Below are 23,366 nucleotides of genomic sequence, written 5' to 3'. Positions count from 1 at the left end.
CTTAATAAGAAAATGATTTAACCGTCAATATTAACACGTCATTCAAAAGTTTTAAATGTTGTTTTCCATTGATTTTTTTATTAATTGCCTAGCCCCACTATCTAGTATTTACAGTGTTTTTATTAGTGTTGACTAATTCAACCAATTCAGCCAGCCAATTTGTTTCACAATCCCTCTGTAAAAGGAAATTCAGTGGACTAATTCTGAACCAAAAAAGCAAAGTGGTGAATAAGCTTTTTAAATAATCTTATCATTTTTTGCCCCAAACAAAGTCACATGCTTGCAATTTATATGTCTAAAACTTAACATACTCAATAAATGCATCCTGTGGCATCTTTAATTACATTTTGTTTCAATGTATTTTGAGATAAATAAGCATTAAATACACATCTCATTCACACTTCTTGAAGTTTTATCTGCAGTTGCTCCCAACTTTGCTTCCCAGCTCTAACAGCTCATTATCAGCTTTTAACAGCCTTCATTAGCAGATGTGTTCTCTATTTTCTCTTTAGGCTCTGAACCCAGAGTGTCAGTTCCTGTGTGAATCAGTTTCTGTACAGCAACATCTAAAACACTTAAAAGTAGAAGCTCCAGGTAGAAGCATTTTGCCTTGAGTTCGTTTTTTTTTAGATGATCATGTAAAATCCCTTTCAATTATGCTCCAAATGATGTATCTAAGCTATTATTTTATTATTTTAGAATATATATAGAAAGTTTTATTTGCAGTTGCTGTTATAAACCTCAACCAGACAACCAGAGGCAAAAACACATAGCAGCATGACTATTTTACACATACATACACCCACACAGTGAATATACCTGGGTAAGGCACTCGGCCTTTTGTGATGAGTTCAGTCAACAGGATGCCAAATGACCAAACATCTGATTTGATGGTAAATTTTCCGTAGAGTGCTGCCTCTGGAGCAGTCCACTTTATAGGAAACTTTGCCCCTGTAATACATCAACACGCAGGGTTATTTAACTACTACTGAGTAAAAACTGACAAAACAAAAAATAAATAAGCAAAAATACATAATAATAACAGAAGCATAAAGGATGTCGAGCTCATTTGTATTATAAAATGAGGAGGGTGGAATCTGAGTGGAACAGAATTGAGGAAAAAACAAGAGAAAGAAAACAATGCAGTGAAAACAGTACAGCGCTGGGTGGAGTCAGTAATGACCTTGTCTGGCGGTGTATTCATTGTCCTCAATGAGTCTGGCAAGTCCAAAGTCAGCAATCTTACAGACTAAGTTATCTCCGACCAGGATGTTGGCTGCTCTCAAGTCTCTGTGGATGTAGTTCATCCGCTCAATATATGCCATGCCAGCTGCAATCTGTTGGAAAGACAGTACTCAAGGACTACAATCATAATTATTTCAAAATAAATAGTAGTAATGCAAATTCTTTATATTACACTAATTCTGTAGATGAAAGATTAGATAGCACTTTCTGGCAGTGTTTGAGCTTAAGGGTATCTTTGGTCTCTAGCCGGTTCACACTAGCTAAAAATATGGACAAAAGTATTGGGACCTGCTCTTTCATTGTTTCTTCTAAAATGAATTGTATTAAAATAGTTTATCCTGCCTTCATGGAGAAACTGTCGCAGCTGTCCAAAAAAGGTTTCTAGATTTTGAGATATTGCTGTGAGGATTGGATTGCATTCAGAGAAAAGAGAATTAGTGAGGTCTGAATGCCGCAGGATCACCACCACACCTCATCCCCAATTACACAACTCATTCTAAAAGTACTGGACGGAACACCATCATTCTATTACACATGATGCCTGTAGGTTTACGTTTTTCTGCTTCAGAGAGTCTAATTCTATTGGCATAACCATAATTCTATGGTACTTCTACACATATACATATCCAGGATCATTATTTTTACACTTATTTATTGTTATTGTTACAGGTGTAGAATGAATGATGTAATCAGTTTAACCTGTGCAGCCATGTCCACAAGCTGAGGAAGCTTCAGACTTCTACCTTCTCCATCTTTGAGGAAATCCAACAAGCTTCCTGAAGCACAAATAAAAAATGTGATCAGATACTGCTGTTGTGCAAATTATAACTTTTTTTTGTATCCCAATGTCTCCCCAATTAACACAGCCAATTACCCAACCCACACATTAGGACTCCCCCTATACCCAGTAATGCCCCTACACAAGGAGGGTGAAGACTAGCACATGCCTCCTCATGTGAAGTCAGCCACCGCCTCTTTTTAAACTGCTGCTGATGCAGCATTGCTGGGTAGCATCACAGCACACTCGGAGGAAAGCGCAGCAACTAGGTTCAGATACCTCAGCTCACAGATGCCTTGTGCTGAGCGACATCACTCTTTAAAAAAAGATGTGGGGAAAGAGCGCCATCTACCCACCCAGAGAGAACAAGGCAATTGTGCTCTTTCAGGGCTCTGGTAGCTGATGGAAAGCTACATGAACAGGACTTGAACCGGTGATCTCCTGATCATAGTGGCAGCGCCTTAGTCCGCTGGACCACTCAGAGTCCTGCAAATCATAGCTTTAAAGTGTGTGTAAGTATGTGTGTGTGTGTGTGTGTTTACCTTGACTCATGAACTCTGTAATGATGTAAATGGGTTCCTCTGACACCACAGCGTAAAGCTGTACAAGCTTATCATGACGGAGTCTCTTCATAATCTGGGCCTCGTCCAGGAAGGCCTCTGGGGACATCGTGCCAGGCTTCAAGGTCTTCACTGCTACTTTAGTGGTTCCATTCCACATTCCTACTCACACACACACAACCGTGATGATACAGTCTGACACAGACAGGCCCATGTTAGCGAGTACTTGCACTGATGGTAAAGAGCAAGTCCAGTTTTTCTTAAAAAAAGTTTTTAAAAGACACATTTCACAGTGTTTCAATTGACTTTTTCTGTTACTTCACATAGACTTCTAATGGACATGAAATAAGAAAGTAAAAATGCTTTAAGAAACTTAATTTACCAATGCAGTAAAATATGTACTTACAATATTTACATTATAGGCTTTATAGACAGGGGTTAAATCTAAATATTTTCACCTGCATGTTTTGTGAGGTAATGTATGTTTTGGACATTTTGTATTTATTTGCTGTTTTACTTTTGTAAATTTGTAATTTTGTAATTATTACTTATTTATTAATATATTTTCAATATACTATATACTATAAATGATATTATATGGACAAAGGTATTGGTCACATCCTTATTCACTATCTCTTCTGAAATCAGTCTCCTGGGAATGTCTTATCATTAAACATTCTTTGTACAAGATTACTTATGGTTCTCTTCCCTGGTAGAAGCCTATGTGAGGATTTCAGTCTGTATCTTACAAGTGTGTACTGTATTTTGAAAAAAGAAACACTGTGAAACTGTTCAGTGTTTTTTTAACAAAAAGTTTGTATATTTGCTTTAAAAATAATGAACAGGTTATATGAAGAAGAGGATGGTTAGAGGGACAGTCAGTATAAAGGACAGAGCATGGTTAGTATGAGGGAAAGAGAATATGCGATAGCAGTATCAAAAGCGCTGAAACATAAAGATGCTACGACCAAATACAGAATTCTGAAAATAGCTGCGGTTCTTTTTATCAAGATCTTTCATAGGGTTGTTTATATTTCTACTGTTTTTACTGTAATTTCCATTTCTCTTTATGTTGGGTTTTTTGTGTTATTTTAAATTAGGTACGTGTTACTTGATCTTATTTTACAGCACTGCGGTCGGCATTCGTTGTCTTTTACATGTGCTATAGAAATAAAGTAATAATAATTATTATAATAATATATACCAATATTTATCAGTAGATTTATTACAATCTGTGAATATATTACTGATAAGACAGTAATAATTTAGAATGTGGTACTGATAGAATGTAAAAAACAAATCCTTAGACAACAGTCACAAAAATATATATTTTACAAATAAAAAAAAATACATTTTCAAATTTCGAAAGTATACAAAAAATTTAAATAATTTTATACAACATTGGCTAGTGCGAGAGGTCGTTCTTAAATTAAATATAAAATTAAACTCTAACATATAAATATGTATTTAAATCACAATGTAAAAAAATTGTTGCGAAAAAATATATAATTGGTTCCTATGATAGAATGCATAACAGGAGCTAACAAAACCTTGTAGGTACCGTGATATTTTTCCACTTGTCCACTGATTAATAGAATAATAGAAATGCTCCCACAATACTTGGGATCAAATATTTTGCTTTAAATTAATTATTTTTTTTAAAACAGTGCTAACATATAGAAATAGAATATTATTGCATTACATTGGTGGCATGTTAAACCCCAGCTTTTCTATGCTATTTTATATTTTCCAACATTCATACCTTAGTGTTTCATTTCTGTCACAGTGGGAAGCTGTGTAGAAAAAGAATGTTGATAACTTTCCCACATTTAAAGCACAAAATTCATCTTCCATTGCAACATCCATCATTATCTAATCTGTGCTCAAGATAGTGAGAAAAATATAAAAAAGCCATATAAGCAAAATGAGGCCGAACAGGCGGCTCAGACTGAGCCTCCTCCACACAAAGGACACAGCACTGACGGCAGCGTGGACATACACCGGCTCCAGACACCGAGGCTAGTGGGTAACTGTGGATAACCAGCTCACCCATATAGACGTCCCCAAAGCAACCCTGACCCAACTTCCTCTTGAGCTGCAGTGTGTCCCGCGAGATCTCCCAGGCGTCCCGTCCCAAACCCAGCGTCTGGGGTGTGGAATTGGGACACGCCTTGGTTAAGAAGTAACATAAACCATCGTGAGTACCTAAGGGATGTAGTAAGAGAGATGGAGAGAAAGAGGGAGGGAGGGAGGGAGGAAGGGAGGAGGATGGAGATGGAAGAAGAATGAATTGAAGTGGCATGCACTAATACAGGCACTGGAGATAGAGAACAGCAGCTGCACAGCCTTATACTGATCCTCCAAACCCTGAGTGTGAGACTCCAGTCCTGCTGGCCAGAGCGCTGCAGAGTTTAGGATGAGTTCTGCCTCATTAAACACACTTCATCTAATTGTGGGTTGAATTCACAGGCTTAGAAAAGGAGGAATGCGGATTTTTGCAGAACTTTGGCCTGCCAGGAAACAGCTAAACTGAAATCATTGTCTATGCTCTAAAAAGCATAGACACTGCACCACTTTTGGACCCCTAAAGAACTGTTCTAATGAGCAGATATAATTTAGTATGGATTATTTGGTATCACTTTTTTATTTGAAGGGAACCTACATAGGGGCTTTATAACACATTCATAAGCATTAAATGTATTTTTAAAGTAATACTTAAAAAACATTTCTGAAAAGCTGATACAGAACTCACAACATGAAATAAGACATTTTATTATATTGATATAAAATAATAAGTAGTAAATATATTTAAACTTCATAGATAATATATGCAATGTATTCTGCTTAATGAAGATATTATGAATGGGAAATGTGTTATCACTTCAGTTTAAGGGATTTGAAATCCTTCATAGAACAGATATGTGTTATTTATTATTAGGCTTTTGTCTTATAAACTTCACATCGTATGGAAATAATGATTTATAACAGCATTATACATTACATTCCATCTAATTCATTCAAAAAGCTGAAAAAGTCTGCTGACTAAAACCAAGATTTAACAGATTAGGATTAGAAGAGGATATAAATTAAAAAAGCCAAAATTCATGTTATATTGATACATCATCAAAGGTGCTGTATTTTGCAAAATGTCCAATGATGTGTTTGCATAAATATTCAACTACTGCTTTATAAATAAATTATTCTATGCTTATAAAGCCCTAATGTAGTCAACCTTTAAATAAAGTGTTCCAGATTATTTCTAAATTGTTTTCAGAACCTCTAATGGAACAGTTCTACATGAATTAAGGTCTGATTAAGTTTGGATGCTAAAGCTGTGTGCACTGCGGTTCTCCTCCTCATCGTGCCAGACTGCAGTGTGGCTCCTACCCATCCACACTTCACCAAACTGCCCGTTGCCCAGTTTCTTAATGAGCTGCAGTGACTCCCTCGGAATCTCCCAAACATCCTTAGTCTTCACCGATAGGTCAGCTAACTTAGGCATACCCCGCCTACAGCTACCAATCAAACGACAGCATAGCCCTGCTGCACGATCTGAGTCAGAGAAACAACAGGAAGAAACAGAGGGAGACAGGGGAGGACAAAAGCTCACACATACACATAGACACACACACACACACACAGAATGGGGAGCAGAGCAACACACAAACAGAGAAGAATACAAGATTGAAGCATGTTACAATCTGCAGACTGCTTCTGAAATCAGCAGGCTGCTTCTGTAACACAGTTACAAAAAAGCAAATGCACACTTACACACACACACAGGTTCACACAAACACCAATAAAGACATGCTGTGTGTGTACTCTCAGCAGGGGGCGATAGAGCTTTGCTGCAACTGTGGCTTCACACTTGTGTCGAAATGGCCGCCTCACACTGTCACAAGGGTGTGGGTGGTGTGAATGTCTGTGTGCGCTTGTATGTGCCTGAATACGCCGAGGTATGACGGTAAACACTTGGCAAAAATGAACAGCAGTCAGACTACAGCAGTCAGACTACACATGGCACAGAGAAATCACATTCAGACACAAACATGGACAAGAACACAGAGATTCCATAAAGCAGTGGAAATTAACTTTGCTCTTACATAAATGAGGAAGGAAAGAAGAAGATTGACAAAAGGCTAAACTTAACTGAACTAAAAAACTCGGAGTCATCACTGTTAACAAAAGGTACTTTAGGTCAGAACGCCATTTAAAATCACCTTAAATTTCTTCTTCTGCTCTAAAACCGTATGGCTTATTATCCAAAAACTACCTTACTCACTAACAACTATTAAACTACTAGACTAGATAAACTGTAAGTCTGGATATGTAAGACTGACGTAAAAAGTCATGAGATAAAGGGATGAACTGTAAATTGATCATAATTTGTTATCTCAGAGGATGGCTTGGGAACACCCACACCTGTATAAGTTGTGAGGTGTAATCTTGTAAGTGAGGTTGAACACTTCATCCACCTGTGTCCTCGATCCACAGTGTCACATGTGTACTCAGAATATGAGCCCTATTTTAGCAATCTATAGTGCACCAGTCAATTAAACCAGTGTGTCAGTCAGTGTGTCACTTGTTATTTCTTTTAAGAGGCAGGGGAGCTCTGACTTTGGCGCTTTCGTATCTTAACAGCACAGTGCTCTGTGCGTCTCAGCAGAGGTTCATGCTGTGACGGTACACTACCGTTCAAAAGTTTGGGGTCACTCAAACAATTTTGTGTTTTCCATGAAAAGTCACACTTATTCACCACCATACGTTGTGAAATGAATAGAAAATAAAGTCAAGACATTGACAAGGTTAGAAATAATGATTTGTATTTGAAATAACATTGTTTTTACATCAAACTTTGCTTTCATCGAAGAATCCTCCATTTGCAGCAATTACAGCATTGCACACCTTTGGCATTCTAGCTGTTAATTTTTTGAGGTAAGCTAATTGGAAATTGCACCCCACGCTTCTAGAAGCAGCTCCCACAAGTTGGATTGGTTGGATGGGCACTTCTGGCGTACCATACGGTCAAGCTGCTCCCACAACAGCTCAATGGGGTTCAGATCTGGTGACTGCGCTGGCCACTCCATTACCAATAGAATACCAGCTGCCTGCTTGTGCTGTAAATAGTTCTTGCACAATTTGGAGGTGTGTTTAGGGTCATTGTCCTGTTGTAGGACGAAATTGGCTCTGATCAGGCGCTGTCCACTGGGTATGGCATGGCGTTGCAAAATGGAGTGATAGCCTTCCTTATTCAGAATCCCTTTTACCCTGTACAAATCTCCCACCTTACCAGCACCAAAGCAACCCCAGACCATCACATTACCTCCACCATGCTTAACAGATGGCGTCAGGCATTCTTCCAGCATCTTTTCATTTTTTCTTTGTCTCACAAACGTTCTTCTTTGTGATCCAAACACCTCAAACTTGGATTCATCCGTCCACAACACTTTTTTCCAGTCTTCCTCTGTCCAATGTCTGTGTTCTTTTGCCCATCTTAATCTTTTTCTTTTATTAGCCAGTCTCAGATATAGCTTTTTCTTTGCCACTCTGCCCTGAAGCCCAAAATCCTGCAGCCGCCTCTTCACTGTAGATGTTGACACTGGTGTTTTGCGGGTACTATTTAATGAAGATGCCAGTTGGGGACCTGTGAGGCGTCTGTTTCTGAAACTAGAGACTCTAATGTACTTATCTTCTTGCTTAGTTGTGCAACGCGGCCTCCCACTTCTTTTTCTACTCTGGTTAGAGCCTGTTTGTGCTGTCCTCTGAAGGGAGTAGTACACACCGTTGTAGGAAATCTTCAATTTATTAGCAATTTCTCGCATGGAATAGCCTTCATTTCTAAGAACAAGAATAGACTGTCGAGTTTCAGATGAAAGTTCTCTTTTTCTGGCCAGTTTGAGCGTTTAATTGACCCCACAAATGTGATGCTCCAGAAACTCAATCTGCTCAAAGGAAGGTCAGTTTTGTAGCTTCTGTAATGAGCTAGACTGTTTTCAGGTGTGTGAACATGATGGCACAAGGGTTTTCTAATCATCAATTAGCCTTCTGAGCCAATGAGCAAACACATTGTACCATTAGAACACTGGAGTGATAGTTGCTGGAAATAGGCCTCTATACACCTATGTAGATATTGCACCAAAACCAGACATTTGCAGCTAGAATAGTCATTTACCACATTAGCAATGTACAGAGTGTATTTGTTTAAAGTTAGGACTAGTTTAAAGTTATCTTCATTGAAAAGTACAGTGCTTTCCTTCAAAAATAAGGACGTTTCAATGTGACCCCAAACGTTTGAACGGTAGTGTATACCAGAAGCTCATTTAATGGAACAGCAATGTTATTTAATTTTTTATTCTGGGCGTGGCGCACCTATAGGAATGGACGACTGACTGTTGTCTATAAGTGCCCATAAGTGTAGATTTATTACTAAACTCCATCACTATTTTGACGGTGCAGGCACAAGGCACAAAAATAGTCTGTTGAAAGGGTGTAAGGTAGCAAAGAGCATCGCAACACGGCTTGCGGAGGGTGTAGGATTGAGCCTTATGTCATATAAGGCATTACCACCCATAGTGGACAGTGCAGTGTGTGGTAATGCTTGTGAATGGCTTCTGACTAAAACAGTCCACGTGAACATGCGACTCATTCATATTTAATGCAGGAGGCCCCACACACATACCCTGCAGGTCAGTGCAGAGTTCTTTAGCTGTCATGTGACATGACAAATGTAACATGGCAAAACACTAGATCCTGTCTCATAACTTTAAGACTTTAAGATCTGCTTCCTTAAATAAAGTTAAGCTTTGTGTGATTCTAAATGTCTGTAGTATTTATATTATGTTTAATTAATTAATCATCGATAAGTGCAGTTAGATTGTATAGTGTAGTTTAGTTTTATTGCAAGTAGTCCTCTGACAGACCTTTAACCTCCTTAACAAACACAGGACCTAACATTTACTACACACTTCTACACTCTAAGAATAAGTCAGCTTGTTTGCATGCATGTAGTAAAAGAACAGTAAGACTAATGGTATATTATAGCTAGGATTTAAAGGGATTAAAGGCTTACTGAATTATTTTGCATTAGTCATAAAATAATAAGCTTGATTTTAGACTGAATGTTCATTATTTTGGGAGCTTGGATAATTCTCTCAGCATATTGTGGATGTCAGCTTAAACCTTGTATCTCTAAAGCTACTGTTTCAGAGATATTAGTTTTTTTGCGTGACACAGATGATAAGATTATGATACTAGAGGAGAAGGTATAAACTTTCAGCACTCTGGCTTAAGTTTAGGTGACTTTTGCTTTAAGAAGGAATCTCCTTCATAACTGGAGCTAGGCCTAGGACCTAGAACTGAGCTAAAGGAAGGAGACAGGGTGGTGGTGAGGTGTGGAAACTTCATCATGGGACATGGAAGGGTTGGATGGAAATGTATAAACTGAGAGGGGGAAGGGTTTCAGGCACATTTTTCTTTCCAAACATGCAATATAATTTTAGTGCCATGTAAAATAAGCATTTGTACCTTACTTGGTTTAGAGTTTAAGTAAGGTGATTAAGTTTTAGATGAAGAAATCAGGAATGAACATCTCATCCTGGATCATTTTTTACAGTGGAAAACAAGGGTTAAACAATCCACAACAAGATAAATAATATTAAACATTGATGCATGTTTAGGTATGAGTGAGTGAGTAAGATGTGTTGTCTGACCTGAGTAATGCACCACAAGCTGCTGAACAGTTTCAAACTGACTCCGCGTGGTGATGTAATATCCACCGTTATCAAGCTTCCTGATCTTATAGTGCTTGACATGATCGCCCTTTGCATCATCCCAGTCTCTGATGGATAGAGAGTATGCCCCTGGGGGAGAAGGTCCAAAAGAGAGGGAAAGAAAACAGCAGGGAGGAAGAGATGGTGTGAAGATATGGTTTAATAATAGTTATCAGTTTGGCAGGAACTTTGACAGAGTGAAGCAAATGATGGAAGAGAGAGTATTGCTTTACCTTTAGTCGTCTCACTCTCTCTTATTAAGAACGTCCCTCTGGGGTTATTCTGGCCCAGGAGCTGCCTCTCTGCATCTTTACGACCCATCTTACCAAAATACCACCTGCAAAAAAAACATCAACACAACTGAGCACCTGCTGAATAACACTGGCATGCAAAAAACTTGTATTTCCAAAATAATAACTCTGCAAAAGAAACAATGAATAATCTTTCAAAAGAAGTCAATCTAACAAGATTGAAATTTGGAGCAAAACACACTGGGTGTTCAAATGTTTGTGGACAATTTTAAAGAAAAAAGTACTCAGCTACTTTAAACTGCACCTATAGCTGACAAATACATGCAAATGTTCACACACATATCTTGTCTTATCCCTATAGAGAAGTACTACCAATAGAATAGGACTCATTAAATTAGATAAACTGTTTACAAACTTGAACAAAAGCAGCAGGATTCTTTTCAAGATTCAAAGAGTTTATTGTCATGTGCACAGTAAGAAACAAGTTTCCTCGTACAATGAAATTCTTTCTGTGCTCCTCGCCAAGTATCCAGCATAAAGATAAAAGTAGAAAACATACAATAAAGAAACAAATAAACTAACTTTTTTGTTTGTCTTTCATATACTAGGAGTGCACGGCATTTGTGTACTGCTAAGAGAGCGTAAAAAATCCAAAAAAGAAGAAAAAACGGCAAACTAAAGCAGAGCAAGCACACACGTCCCACCCTGGCGGGCGCCATGATCCTTATTATTATGCTTAATTTCAGAAATACACTAAATGAGCAGGTGTCCCAATACTTTTGTATATATATATATATATAGTGTATGTAAATAGAATTTAACAAAGTCTAGTAAAATACAGGTCAGTAATTGACAGTATGATGATAATTTGTCACCATTGTGATAAATGACATAATTATGTGCTTTTCTAAGAGGATCCTCAGAAATTCTGAAGGCTGAATGCGTTATAAACGATCAGGAGTGAAGGGGGGAAACACTGTACACACTGAAGTACCTTTTTTAAAGATGTGGTTTTTGCACACCTCGGTTTTTATGTATCCTGCATGGATATGTTATGTGCCAAACACCCCAGGGCACACCACATTTAAAAAAAAAAAGGTAGTGAAGTATCAACTCAAACACATGATGAGTGTTTTGGACAGCGGTAATAGAGAAAGGATAGATGCCTGCAGTCCATTGTGGACTGAAATCATTCTGATGAAGAAAAACAGCTTTTTTTGCATTTGCAGTGAGAAGCAAGTTTGCTCATTAACAGTAGCAGCACTTTCTTTCTGAGCTGCAGATGGAAGCGAGCTCACCAGCTCACTGACAGCTATGATGCTGCTGTTGCTTAGCAACAGGGAGATGCCCAGACAGAGGCAGTGTTCAAAACATGCTGTGAGCCTCACAGTCCTCTGCCTCCTCTGCCAAACGCAGTGTGATCCCGCAGTCAGACAGACTGCAGACTGCTCAGAAACAGTTAAAACATGTAGAACTGCAGTATCTACCTGTTAATGAGCAGCTTGGATGTTCAATAACTGCATAAGTTGTATAACAACCAATAAATTATTACATGTTTAGTGACTGCTTATATTGCATATTAAAAATAACTTGTTTAGTAAGTGCATTATTTGCATATTAACAAGTAGTTTATTACATGTTTTGTAATTGCATGAAGTACATTAGTTACTGCATTACATTAGTTACTACTTAATTATCAAATTGCTTATTAAATGTTTAATAACTGCAAAATCTGCATGTTATATTAATAAAAAGCTTTCTGGATTTTCACTAACTGCTTAAATTGTCTAACAACCAGTATCTTATGACATGTTTAATAACTGCATTATTATGATTTATTATTAATACATAGTTTATTACGTGTGTAGTAACGACACAGCTTGCAAATTAACAAATAGCTTATCACATGTTTTATACATACACAATTTACATATTAAAAAGTATCTTAGTATATAATTATTTACTGCTTTATATTAGAATTGCATGTTAAAAGTTGGCTTAGTAAATGTATAATAACTGCACAAACGGCATAATATTAAGCAACAAATGTGACTGTATGAATTGCACATTAGTAGGCAGCTAATTAAACTATTAATAACTGCCTATTAAGCATGTTGGGTAGCTCTCATTGGATGTTTAGTAAATGTATGATTTGCATACAAAAAGCAGCTCATTGGATGTTTAATAGCTGCTTTAATCACATACTAACAATTAGTATATTATACTTTTTAATGCTGCATAACTTATGCATGTGGAACTTGGTATGTGTGTGTGTGTGTGTGTGTGTGTGTGTGTGTGTGTGTGTGTGTGTGTATGCGTCCATGCGTGAGTGTGCGTGAGACTCACTCCTCAGCCTGTATGGAATCCACAGGAGCCACATAGTTACTGGGAATGTACCCAGACTTCCCTGTGTCCAGAGAGCGAGCCTCCCACCAGTCTCCCTCGCTGTGAAAACAGAAGAGCAGGTATCAGTTCTCCACACTGCAGCAGTGTAATCTAGCTAAGCTGTAGGTTGTGTTCATTTAGCTGCACTTCCTTTACCCTGTCTGACGTGTGGAATTAATAGGTGTGTGCAGTTAACTCACGTGTTGTTGATAATGTGGAATTTCTCTCCCTTCTGAAAGGTCAGATCATCTTCTGTTCGGGCATCATAATCATACAGTGCTATAAACAGTGTTACACCTCCTCCTGTAACACATACATACAGAGATAGATTAGATTAGCTGCAGCAGCAGAATGTGATTAGTCTGCATTTTTACACTTCCTGCTGTACCAGAGTGCCCAGTGTCCCAGAGATGATCTGGTCTGCAGAGTTTATTTCTTTAAAAATGTAAGTTCTTTAAATTTGCGAACAAATTCAGGCCTGCTATGCTTTTAAAACCATTTTTTATCTTATTTAATTTTCTCATTTCTTTGTTCACTCTCTTTGTGAAACACTCTGTACACCTGCTTTTAAAGGAGCTATATGGAAAAATATACATGATTACATACACTTATTAGCCAGGTAATGTAAGTAATACTGATATCTTGTTACAGTGGCACCTGCCAAGGGGGTGGTATATTTATATTAGGCAGTAATTGAAGATTATTTTTAAGGTTATGTGTTGGAAGCAGGGAAAATGGGCATGTGTAAATATCTGAGCTACTGAAGGACAACTGGTGAACCAGTGACAGAGACCTGGGATCCTAAAGCTCACTTTTGTGATGCACAGAGGATCCATTCTTACAAGTTACAGGACTGAAAGGAACCTCTGCCTCAACGAATCACATTATTAGGCAGGTGGTTTTCCTGGTAAGACTGACCAATAGGGGTGTAAAGGTAAATGTATTCTTTGCAAACCGTAACTTTACAGGGGTCATGGTTTGGTTTGCGTAAACACACGCAGAATACATGCAGCTACAGCCTATAGGAGGCTCTCGCCCTCTCTCTCTCTCTTTCTCGCGCCCTCTCTCTCTCTCTCTATGTTTAGAAAAAAAATATTTGTAGTTTAATCAGTTACTTAAAATGTAATGCTGTTGTTTTTGTTCTTAATAAAGCAGCACAATCAGGCTCATTGGTTGTTTTTTCCAACAAGATCCAAAAGATGGATGCTCTCATGATGACAGTAGGAGAGAACCCTGGTTTCAAGCATTTAATAAAAGTGCTTGAGCCCCGTTACAACATTCCATCCCAACAAACAAAACATGATTATAATGAAGTTCCATTGCTATTATGAAGTTAATAAAGGTAAGGCTATACAGAAGGCCCAGCCTCTTTATTTTTTCCACCAACCTTACCGAAAATGTACTGAAAACATACCGAACCGTGGGGTTCACACTGAGGTGTGAATTTTCCCTACTGACCAATGTTCCATTTGTAGAATCTTACGCAAGGCCCTAATTGTGTTAGTTTTAACTGTGTGGGAACTAAACTCTTCAGCTCAGAAGTTCTCCATGTCTGATTGTGGTCAGATATGTGATCTAACGCCATATAACACACATATACACACACACACAAACCTGTGATGGCTGTAGAGCGTGGCTGACTGACGTTGGAGGGGAAGCTGGATGAAGAAAATGCCCCTGGGCCAGTGTTGGGGAAGTCATTGTAATTAGGAATAAGCCCCGCCCCCGAGTTGGGGACTGGGTCTGGGATGTAACGGTTGTCCACCTGAACTCGGTCCTCTGCTCCACAAGAGTTAGCGATTGACACTGCAGAGGGTTTGGAGGTCTTCCTCAGCTTACAGCAAGCACAGCCCATAATAATGCCGGTCTCAGAGGGCACAGCTCATCACCCTGCAAACAGAGCTTCAGTAAAAACAGGGAGGGGAAGTTAGTGAGAAATGAACATGAGCGCAATGCAGATTACACAGATTACAGCCCTGGAAGTTTCAGCAACACAGTTCGGTTATGTGGACTTTCCCATCGATGGTGTTAATGATGTTGCAAAACATGAATTAGCAAAGTGGCCTCAACATCGTGCATTTAAAACAGCAGCAGAGTCTGAACTGAAACTCCGGAAAAAGCTAATTACACAGTGCTGATTGTGACTGTGATGTTCCTATATTACAAAAGCGTCTGGGAGTGGCTTTATCCTTTATCATTTATTCATCATAAAGATCAGAGTAAACCATACAATAACAGACAATAATTTTTGATTTGATTTATGTGCAACACCTATAAGTATAATTGTTAGAAGAGTGTAGTACAATGGTTCTCAAGCTGTGGTACATGTACCAATATTAATATGCAATGCATGCCAAAGTGGTACACCAGATGAGCTCTTTTTTGCTGCCTGATTTGTAATGCCTGATCACTTAAATATGAATGTAAATATGAATGTATAAAAATATATGTCAGCCATAAACATGCTTAACCCTTTAAACCCTGTATGTACACACACCAGTTATTTTCTCTCAAAACAACAGTACTATAATTATATAACAACAGTTTCATAGGCCCTACAACAGAACCCTGTGGAACAATATGCTAAGACTGATAAAACAGTGGCGCAGCAAAATAAATCATCTTAAAGTTCCAAGACTAAAAAAAAACTTGAAACTCAACCACTGATGTTACAGATTCACACTATTCTAAAATGGTTTTCTCATTCATAATAATCCTAGTTCCAGGACACACTCATAACCTGACACAGCCAAGCACAGCAAACAAGAATATTCACAGCTTTATGATGTTCAGAAAAAGAACTGAACAACCACATGACCTAGTGTGAATACAGAGAGAGAACATTCTAGAAAGGAGAGGCCTTTTAACACATGGTGCACAAGTGGTGCACTTTGGCCTATAAACATTCTCCCTAATTCAGTTCCTCCCCTTTTTACTGCTGTAAAAACTGTGTTCAATGGTATGCTTTGGGTTTTGTTGTGTTTGTTGGTGTTTGTTGGTATGTTTTGATGTTCGCTGGTGTGTGTTGGTGTTTGTTGGGTTTTGTAGATGTTTCTAAGTGTGTGTGCATTGGTGTTTGGTGAGCTTTGCTGCTGTCTGTTGGGTTTTGTAGGTGTTTCAAGGTGTGTGTGCGCTGAGGTTTGTTGGTGTCTTTTGGTGTTTGTTGGGTTTTGTAGGTGTTTCAAGGTGTGTGTGCGCTGGGGTTTGTTGGTGTCTGTCGGTGTTTGTTGGGTTTTGTAGGTGTTTCAAGGTGTGTGTGTGCTGAGGTTTGTTGGTGTCTTTTGGTGTTTGTTGGGTTTTGTAGGTGTTTCAAGGTGTGTGTGCGCTGGGGTTTGTTGGTGTCTGTCGGTGTTTGTTGGGTTTTGTAGGTGTTTCAAGGTGTGTGTGCGCTGGGGTTTGTTGGTGTGATGGTGTTTACTGATGTGTGTTGGTGTACAGTGGTATGCAGCAGGATTTGTCGGTGCTTATTGGAGGGTGTTGATGTTTATTAGTGTCTGCTGATGTTGGCTGCAGTGTGTTAGTGTTTGTTAGTGCTTTTTGTGTGCTTGTTTTTGCAGATTTTTGCTGGTGCTTTATTGGTATGCTGGTGTATTAGGGTGTGTGTTGGCATGGCGTTTGATTATGTTTTGATTATGTATTGTTTTTTGTTGGTGTATTTTGGTCTTTGTTGGTGATCACTGGTATCTGTTGAGTTTTGTAGATGTTTGCTGGAGTGCATTGATGTTTACTGGTTAGTGTGTGTTGGTATGCGTCAATTTTGTTTGCGTCTCTTGAGATTTATTTTTGTTGGGTTTTTCTTTTGTGTGTTTCTTTTTGGTGTTTGTTGATATTTATTGGTGTGTTGGTGTTTGCTGGTGCTTGTTGGTGCTTTTGTTGGATCTGTGTAACTTCAGGTATCAAGATTTTTGTCATCATTAATGATTACACTGAAATATATAAAGAGTTTCTTACCAAACACTCAGATCATCTGTCCATCCACACCATCTCCCTAACAAAAGAGACACAAAGAGAGCGAGAGAGAGAGAGAGAGAGAGAGAGAGAGAGAGAGAGAGAAAGTGAAAGATATGTATGAAGTTAGTGACTTTACACTTCATGCTTTTGTGGCTTCCTCTTTTGCTCCCCCTCAGAGAAAAGGGAAGTTCTTTCTGTCTAGCATGACATTCCCCTTTAGCATGTACGCAGCTCTAAAGCTCAGTTCAGCCTCTCTATCAGACTGACCATCAGTGGAGCAGCAGGATGTCAGTGCTGCCCGTGTTTCCTGTCCGACCTTCTAAAACCTCCCCCATTTCCTGCAGAGAGAGGACACAGTTCAGCTGCAAACAGCCCACACCTCTCATACTGTACTATACACACACACAAACACACACCTAAACACACAAACACACACACACACACCACTATACAAACCAGAGCATGGACATTTTAGGCACAGGCAAGAAATGACAGAGAAGTAGCTGCTTCTTGTGTTTAAATATATTTCAGCTCAGAACGCGATGCACCATCACCACGCTGTCTGACCACAGAGTGTGAGAAACGTCTGAACAGCCTCTGAGATGTGAGACACTTACATCAGAACACACCTAACCTAGTTCTTACAGCTGTACGGTTTAAATTGATTTAACATTATCAATATAATAAGTAAACTATAATAAAGAACATTAAATATTATTACAAAAACTACAAGACAGCAGCAAGGCTTTAAGACTGCTAGGCATATAACTAAACGTGCCAGTCCTGAAAATATGCTTCATATTCAACATAAACTATGAAAGTTTAGGGACACCATCTACTCTATTCTATCTTTCAAAACCAGTGAGATGAAAAAGAACGCTGTCTTGCTTTTGTGTGATAAACTGTCTCTACTATCCAGAGTAGGCTTTATACTACATTTTGGAACATTTCTGTGATGATCTGATTGACTGCCTATGAAATATTGTAATTGCATCTGAATAATTATGTAGATCTTATATTTTAAAAATAAACACAATTTCATAGCAAAACATTAAATTAATTAAGCAAAATGTTCTAAATGCTGAATCATACAATCAACACAATCATACATTTCTCTTAATATTCTATTAATTCAATAATTTTCTTTTTTTTCCCCTTTAATCTGCGATTTTATTTTGATCCTTTGGTATTTCTAGAGCTGTGTGCAGAGACTGCGCTCTAAAGGGCAAGTAAACCACACAGTTTAACTGAAAGGTCAGCAATACAGCATAAAAGGGATGGTGACCTACCTAAATGTGATAAGAGTATAAATATACTGCTACTTCTGATTAACACATTTGTAACAAAAGTTTTCATACTGCATATTTAACATATCCTGTTAAAAACAGAGTAGCAATGTTACATTTAAAAGCCCAAGTTTAAATTAATGGTCAAACATGTTGCAAAAACATTAATAATCTGTCAAAATGATAGTATTTGCTTTCTCTACATGTAGGTTCTCTGTACATTTATACAATTTCACTTTTTAACTATAATTTACAAAAAGATGGATATTAAAGTTTGTAAAAAAAAAAAATCAGCATAACCAAACTAATTCTGTGTAAATTTACAGAATTTGTTGCTAATTTTCATTTATTTATGTTGTTTTGTAAATTGTCATCTAAAAGCTGTTAAAAACAGAACATTAGTGTATTACAATTATAAAGAGTGTTATAAACAGTTTATTAATTGCTTCATAAATGATATAGCTTACAAAGTAGTGCATTCATTTTTTATTAGGTTATTATTAATGCTAACTGATGGAAAAGACAATGTACGATGAGAAAGATCTGAGTTCTGACAGTATAAATTAATGTGGAATTACTACTTGTCAAATGACAGGCCGCTGCTGTCCTTTCTATTTATGTGTTGTAACTGCTTTTTAATGGTTAGTTATGGTAAAGTCTTTACAACCTAATTGATAACCATTAATAAACTCCTTTATAACATATTTATAAACCCTTTATAAAGGAGTCTTATTTTAAAATGGAGCTGGAAATTCTGTAAAATTGAATGTCAGAAAGTGTAACTGTAATAGCAGAGAAGTTTCTGAGAAAAACCTGCTCAATGATACAATCAAAAATTAAGTTCCTGTGCAACCAGTAACACTTGAATCTTGTGTGATGTCAAAATATGATAAACAAAACACCAGTAAAAGTTTTAATTTTTAAAAACGGGTTCTAATATAATTTAATAAAAATCTCATAAATCTAAAAAACGAATAAATTTAACAATACAACAAAAAATGCATTTGTAGTGTAACTAATTTCTTTAACTGGTTTGCTGAGGTGGAGGATGAACTGAAAACAGAAACAGCTGTTGTTAATTTTACATTCTTTCTAAAGTTACGGAACGAACATAAAGAAGAGGAACCTACAGATGTTGACAATAGAAACTGTTGTCAGAAAGAAGCTTATTGAACAATAAATACCTACAGAACCTGCCTGCTCACAAAGAGAGCAGCCTCTCCTGTGGTGTCATAATATGAATTCAGAGGCACTTTCTGAGGCTTATTTCTGGGTTTTCACATACATTACATGTTGGTCTACTACTAAAGAGTTAGTAATTATTACTGCTGGGCCTATATACTAAACGTACTAGGTGATGTGTGTGAAGCTATTTCCGCTTGTCTTCACAGCAGCTGGCCTTTCGTGGGTCTCTGGGAGGAAGTCACAGTTGATGGCAGACCACAAATAACTACAGTATGATACCAGCTTTATGATCAAATTAATAAAGCATTGAGATCATGTTTGCTGTGAGCACTGTCACTGACGTGTAGACCTCAGACAGTGTAAACCAGTGGCCTATGACTAAAGCCAACAAAGAAAAAGGGCTTTAACATATGAACGTGAATATACATCGATTAAGCATAATATTATGACCACCTACTTGTTTTTAAACTTACTGTGCAATTTATCAGCTCCACTGATCATATACAAGCACAGATCTATCTATTAATATATTATCTATTATTATTATCTTATTATTATCTATATTATTATTATAATCTATATTATATTATTATTTCTTTTACCTTGTGGTTTAATGGTCCAGACCCCACAGGACTAACACAGAGCAGCTATTATTGTTCGAGTAGTGGATTATTCTCAGCATTGCAGAGACACTGGCATGGTGCGGGTGTGTTAGTAAGTGCTGTGTATATTTATACAAAAATGAAGAGACCTCTTCAGTTTCTGAATCAGTTTCTTTGATTTTATATTTCTTTATGATTGTTATGTTTATGTTTGAGTAAAATGAACATTGTTGTTGTATTGTATAAACTACAAACAACATTTTTCCCAAATTTCAAATAAAATTATTGTCAATTTGTCATTTACAGCATTTATGTGCAGAAAATGAGAAATGCTGAAATAACAATAATATTCGAATAATGCAAAGAAAACAAGTTCATATTCATAAAGTTTTCAGTCGAGTTCAGAAATCAATATTTGGTGGAATAACCCTGGTTTTTAATCATAGTTTTCATGCATTTTGGCATGTTCTCCTCCACCAGTCTTTCACACTTTCACACTCCTGATGCAAAAATTCAAATAGTTCAGCTTGGTTTGATGGCTGTGATCATCCATCTTCCTCTTGATTACATTCCAAAGTTTTTTAACTTGGTAAAATCAAAGAAGCTTATCATTTTTAAGTGGTAATTTTTATTCAAAGCTGTACTTTTCCTATATGAAGAGTGTTGAATTCAAGCAAAAAAGGCAGGCAAAAAGAAAAAAAATTGCAAACTAAAATAAGTATATTTAATTATAAATATTAAAGATTTAATTAATATAAATATATCAGTTTCAGATATTTAGTTAAAAAATAATCTACTAACCCTTTATTTAGTACAATATAATATGGCATATCCTAGCAATGAGATTAGACAGTGTACTGTGCATTTTAGTTTTATAATATATGGCAAAAATGAATATGTATGTTTGAAACAGGAATAAAGGCCAAGCGTATAACTACATTCCCACAAAGCAGGCGACAGGTTGCTTACATCATACCAAATTTACTTTTGGGTGTGTCTGAGGTTCAGCCTCTGATACGAAAATGTAATGGCCAAAACAAATCTAAAATAAATGTAACTAACACTATGAATTATGTATTTAACAGTTTATTAAACATTCAGCATCTAATTGCTTTACTTTTCTTGAAATTGTCCTTGATGTATCCAAGGGAAAAGACCTCAATATTGCACATTATTAATGTGAACGAGTTCTTTATTTGTAAGTACTTTTATTCTATTAATTGTTTTAAATACATTTAGGATATTTTAATGTCTGAATTGTCTTAAGAATAGCTGTTATTATTGTACTATATTATATTTATATTTAATGGCATTAAATGGTTGTAAAATAACAATAATACAATTTATCTCAATTATGAATGGGACAATTTACTGTTCAAACAAGCATAGCTACATACACAGGACTATTAAGTAAACCGTTTTTAAGTTTTTTTCCCACTGATTCACAAACTTCCCTGGGCTCTTAATGAGTAAACAGCACCATTCTCAAGCTGTCTACAACAGCCCCATTCACAGCGGCAGTTGAAGAGCCTGTTCCTTTAAATGATAATGACCAACTTCATGCTAACCCCCCCCCCCCCTTTTCTAAAAATCACCATGTGATAAACAAGAATACTCACCATACTTTCAGAACGGGAACCAAAAAGCACTGTGAACACACATCTATTCTCTCACTGGCCGTGAAAGCTGAGTCAATTGAGGCTTATGCTAAATTAAGGATGCAGAATTTAGTTCCTAAAAATCAGCAGAGCAAAATTAAAACCTGTATACACACCCAAACCTCTAGAGTATCTGTTTTATTAGCACTTTTTTTTAAGTGTTCATAAATCAGCCACACCATTAGCACCACAGATATGTGCAATGAAAGAATAACATCTTCATCTACAGTGACACCTGATAAGGGGTGGATATAGCAAACAGGCTCGCAGTGAACATTCAGATGAAGGTGACGTGTTAAAAGCAGGCTTTGAACCTAATAAAGACCAAATTGTATGAATGGGTCAGAGCATCTCAACATTGGGCTGACAGTGGGTCGGCAATTAAGTTTGGCTGCGGGCCAGATATTTTTCCAGCCATTACGTGGTGGGCTACAAAAAAAATGGGATGAAGTGCTACAGACTAGTAGCTCTCCAGCCCAGAGGGTTGTTGAACCCAATTGCAGAACAGTTTATCTCAAAGCAGGTAAGGAAAAAAGGAAAAAAGAAATAAATAAACACACTGCTCTTCACGCAGGAACAAACTTGTGTCGTCAGGGTCCCGGTCCAATACAAGGCTGGAAAAAAAATGCCCTTATAAGGAGATAGGGCGCCCCAAAACGGGCAGAAACTAAAGTCACGCCGAGCACAACAGAGAGACAGGGAAGAAATGTAAACAAAAAGCTCGCCAGAGAACCATTTAAAATATATATTTTTTTCATTATCAATCATTATATTTCAAACAACCTCACGGGCCAGATGTTTCATGCTTATGGACCACATCTGGCCGGCGGGCTGCCTCTTACCGACCCCTGCTGTGGGTGTTCCCAGTAATAGTGGGTAGTACCTAGAAAAGTGGCCCAAAAAAAGGACAATGAATGAACCAATTTAAGAGTCACAGGCATCTAAGGGTCATTGATGTGATCCATGTAGATCCCATCTCACAAATTGAAGATCTGAAGGATCTGCTGCTAATATTGGACTTGGTGCCAAGTACCACATGATGACTTCAGAGGTCTTGTAGCATCCATGCAATGACTGGTCAGATTGGTCAGTTGTGGCAAACCAAAAGGGGGTCACTCAATCTTAGGCTGGTGGTATTAATATTATGGCCAAAAGCATGTTGACAATAGACTGTGATCTTTGTGTCCTCCACACCATTAGCTAAAAAGACCTGCAGAACCAGCTGGTTTCTTCGGTAAACTTTGGTTAGCACAGATTAGCACACAGGTTATTGCAAACTCTAGCGGAGATGTTGCCATCAAAAATAAACCCTATCCTCTCTGCTCTTCTGCGTTATGAGGCTGTGGGACAGTGATGAGATTTGTGCTGGTGAGGAACTAGTGAACAAAAATGATGCACTATTTTTGTTGAGGTATTTTAAAGCTGTGGTTGGAGATTCTCAGATAAAAAGTGCTATAATTCTTATGTATCTATCTAAAAAATATCTAAATGGGGAACAAAACTGAAGGAGGTTTAAATACAGCAAAGCAGTTACTGACACGCATGTGCACTTCTAGAAAATGCCTGGCTGAAGCCAGGAGCATGTCCACAGTTTGGGATTATTGCACACTTAAGCGAGCAGTAGCGAAAATGCATGTAACACCAGTATTTCAAGAGGAGGAACGATCAGAAGAAACTGCAACACAAGCATTTAGAG

At 37.5% G+C, this 23,366-nt stretch overlaps 2 protein-coding genes across 7 annotated transcripts in view; one reads left to right on the top strand and one right to left on the bottom strand.

The window, feature by feature from the left end:
- rad21b (RAD21 cohesin complex component b) overlaps positions 1-23,366 on the top strand; it is a 634,821-nt gene that overhangs the window by 447,531 nt on the left and 163,924 nt on the right. The gene's annotated exons all lie outside the window — the stretch shown is intronic.
- Positions 1-23,366, bottom strand: part of yrk (Yes-related kinase) — a 41,492-nt gene that overhangs the window by 2,337 nt on the left and 15,789 nt on the right. For 2 of the 6 annotated variants that reach the window (XM_007245684.4, XM_049475938.1), the window contains exons 2-12: positions 16,940-16,976; positions 14,603-14,890; positions 13,189-13,291; positions 12,950-13,048; positions 10,586-10,689; positions 10,293-10,442; positions 5,971-6,135; positions 2,566-2,745; positions 1,945-2,021; positions 1,184-1,337; positions 820-951 (exon numbers count right to left, since the gene is read on the bottom strand). In XM_007245684.4, the coding sequence (XP_007245746.2) occupies positions 820-951; positions 1,184-1,337; positions 1,945-2,021; positions 2,566-2,745; positions 5,971-6,135; positions 10,293-10,442; positions 10,586-10,689; positions 12,950-13,048; positions 13,189-13,291; positions 14,603-14,843 (1,405 nt within the window). In that variant the 5' untranslated portion in view covers positions 14,844-14,890; positions 16,940-16,976. Of the gene's footprint in view, positions 1-819; positions 952-1,183; positions 1,338-1,944; positions 2,022-2,565; positions 2,746-4,632; positions 4,789-5,970; positions 6,136-10,292; positions 10,443-10,585; positions 10,690-12,949; positions 13,049-13,188; positions 13,292-14,602; positions 14,896-16,939; positions 16,977-23,366 lie in introns of all 6 variants that reach the window. The other 4 variants (XM_049475940.1, XM_022683291.2, XM_049475937.1 and 1 more) reach the window with 4 other exon arrangements.

This window comes from Astyanax mexicanus, chromosome 3 (genome assembly GCF_023375975.1).
Source record: "Astyanax mexicanus isolate ESR-SI-001 chromosome 3, AstMex3_surface, whole genome shotgun sequence".
Lineage (NCBI taxonomy): Eukaryota > Metazoa > Chordata > Actinopteri > Characiformes > Acestrorhamphidae > Astyanax > Astyanax mexicanus.
Note: the sequence above shows the minus strand (reverse complement) of the source record. Positions and strands in the feature narration are given on the sequence as shown.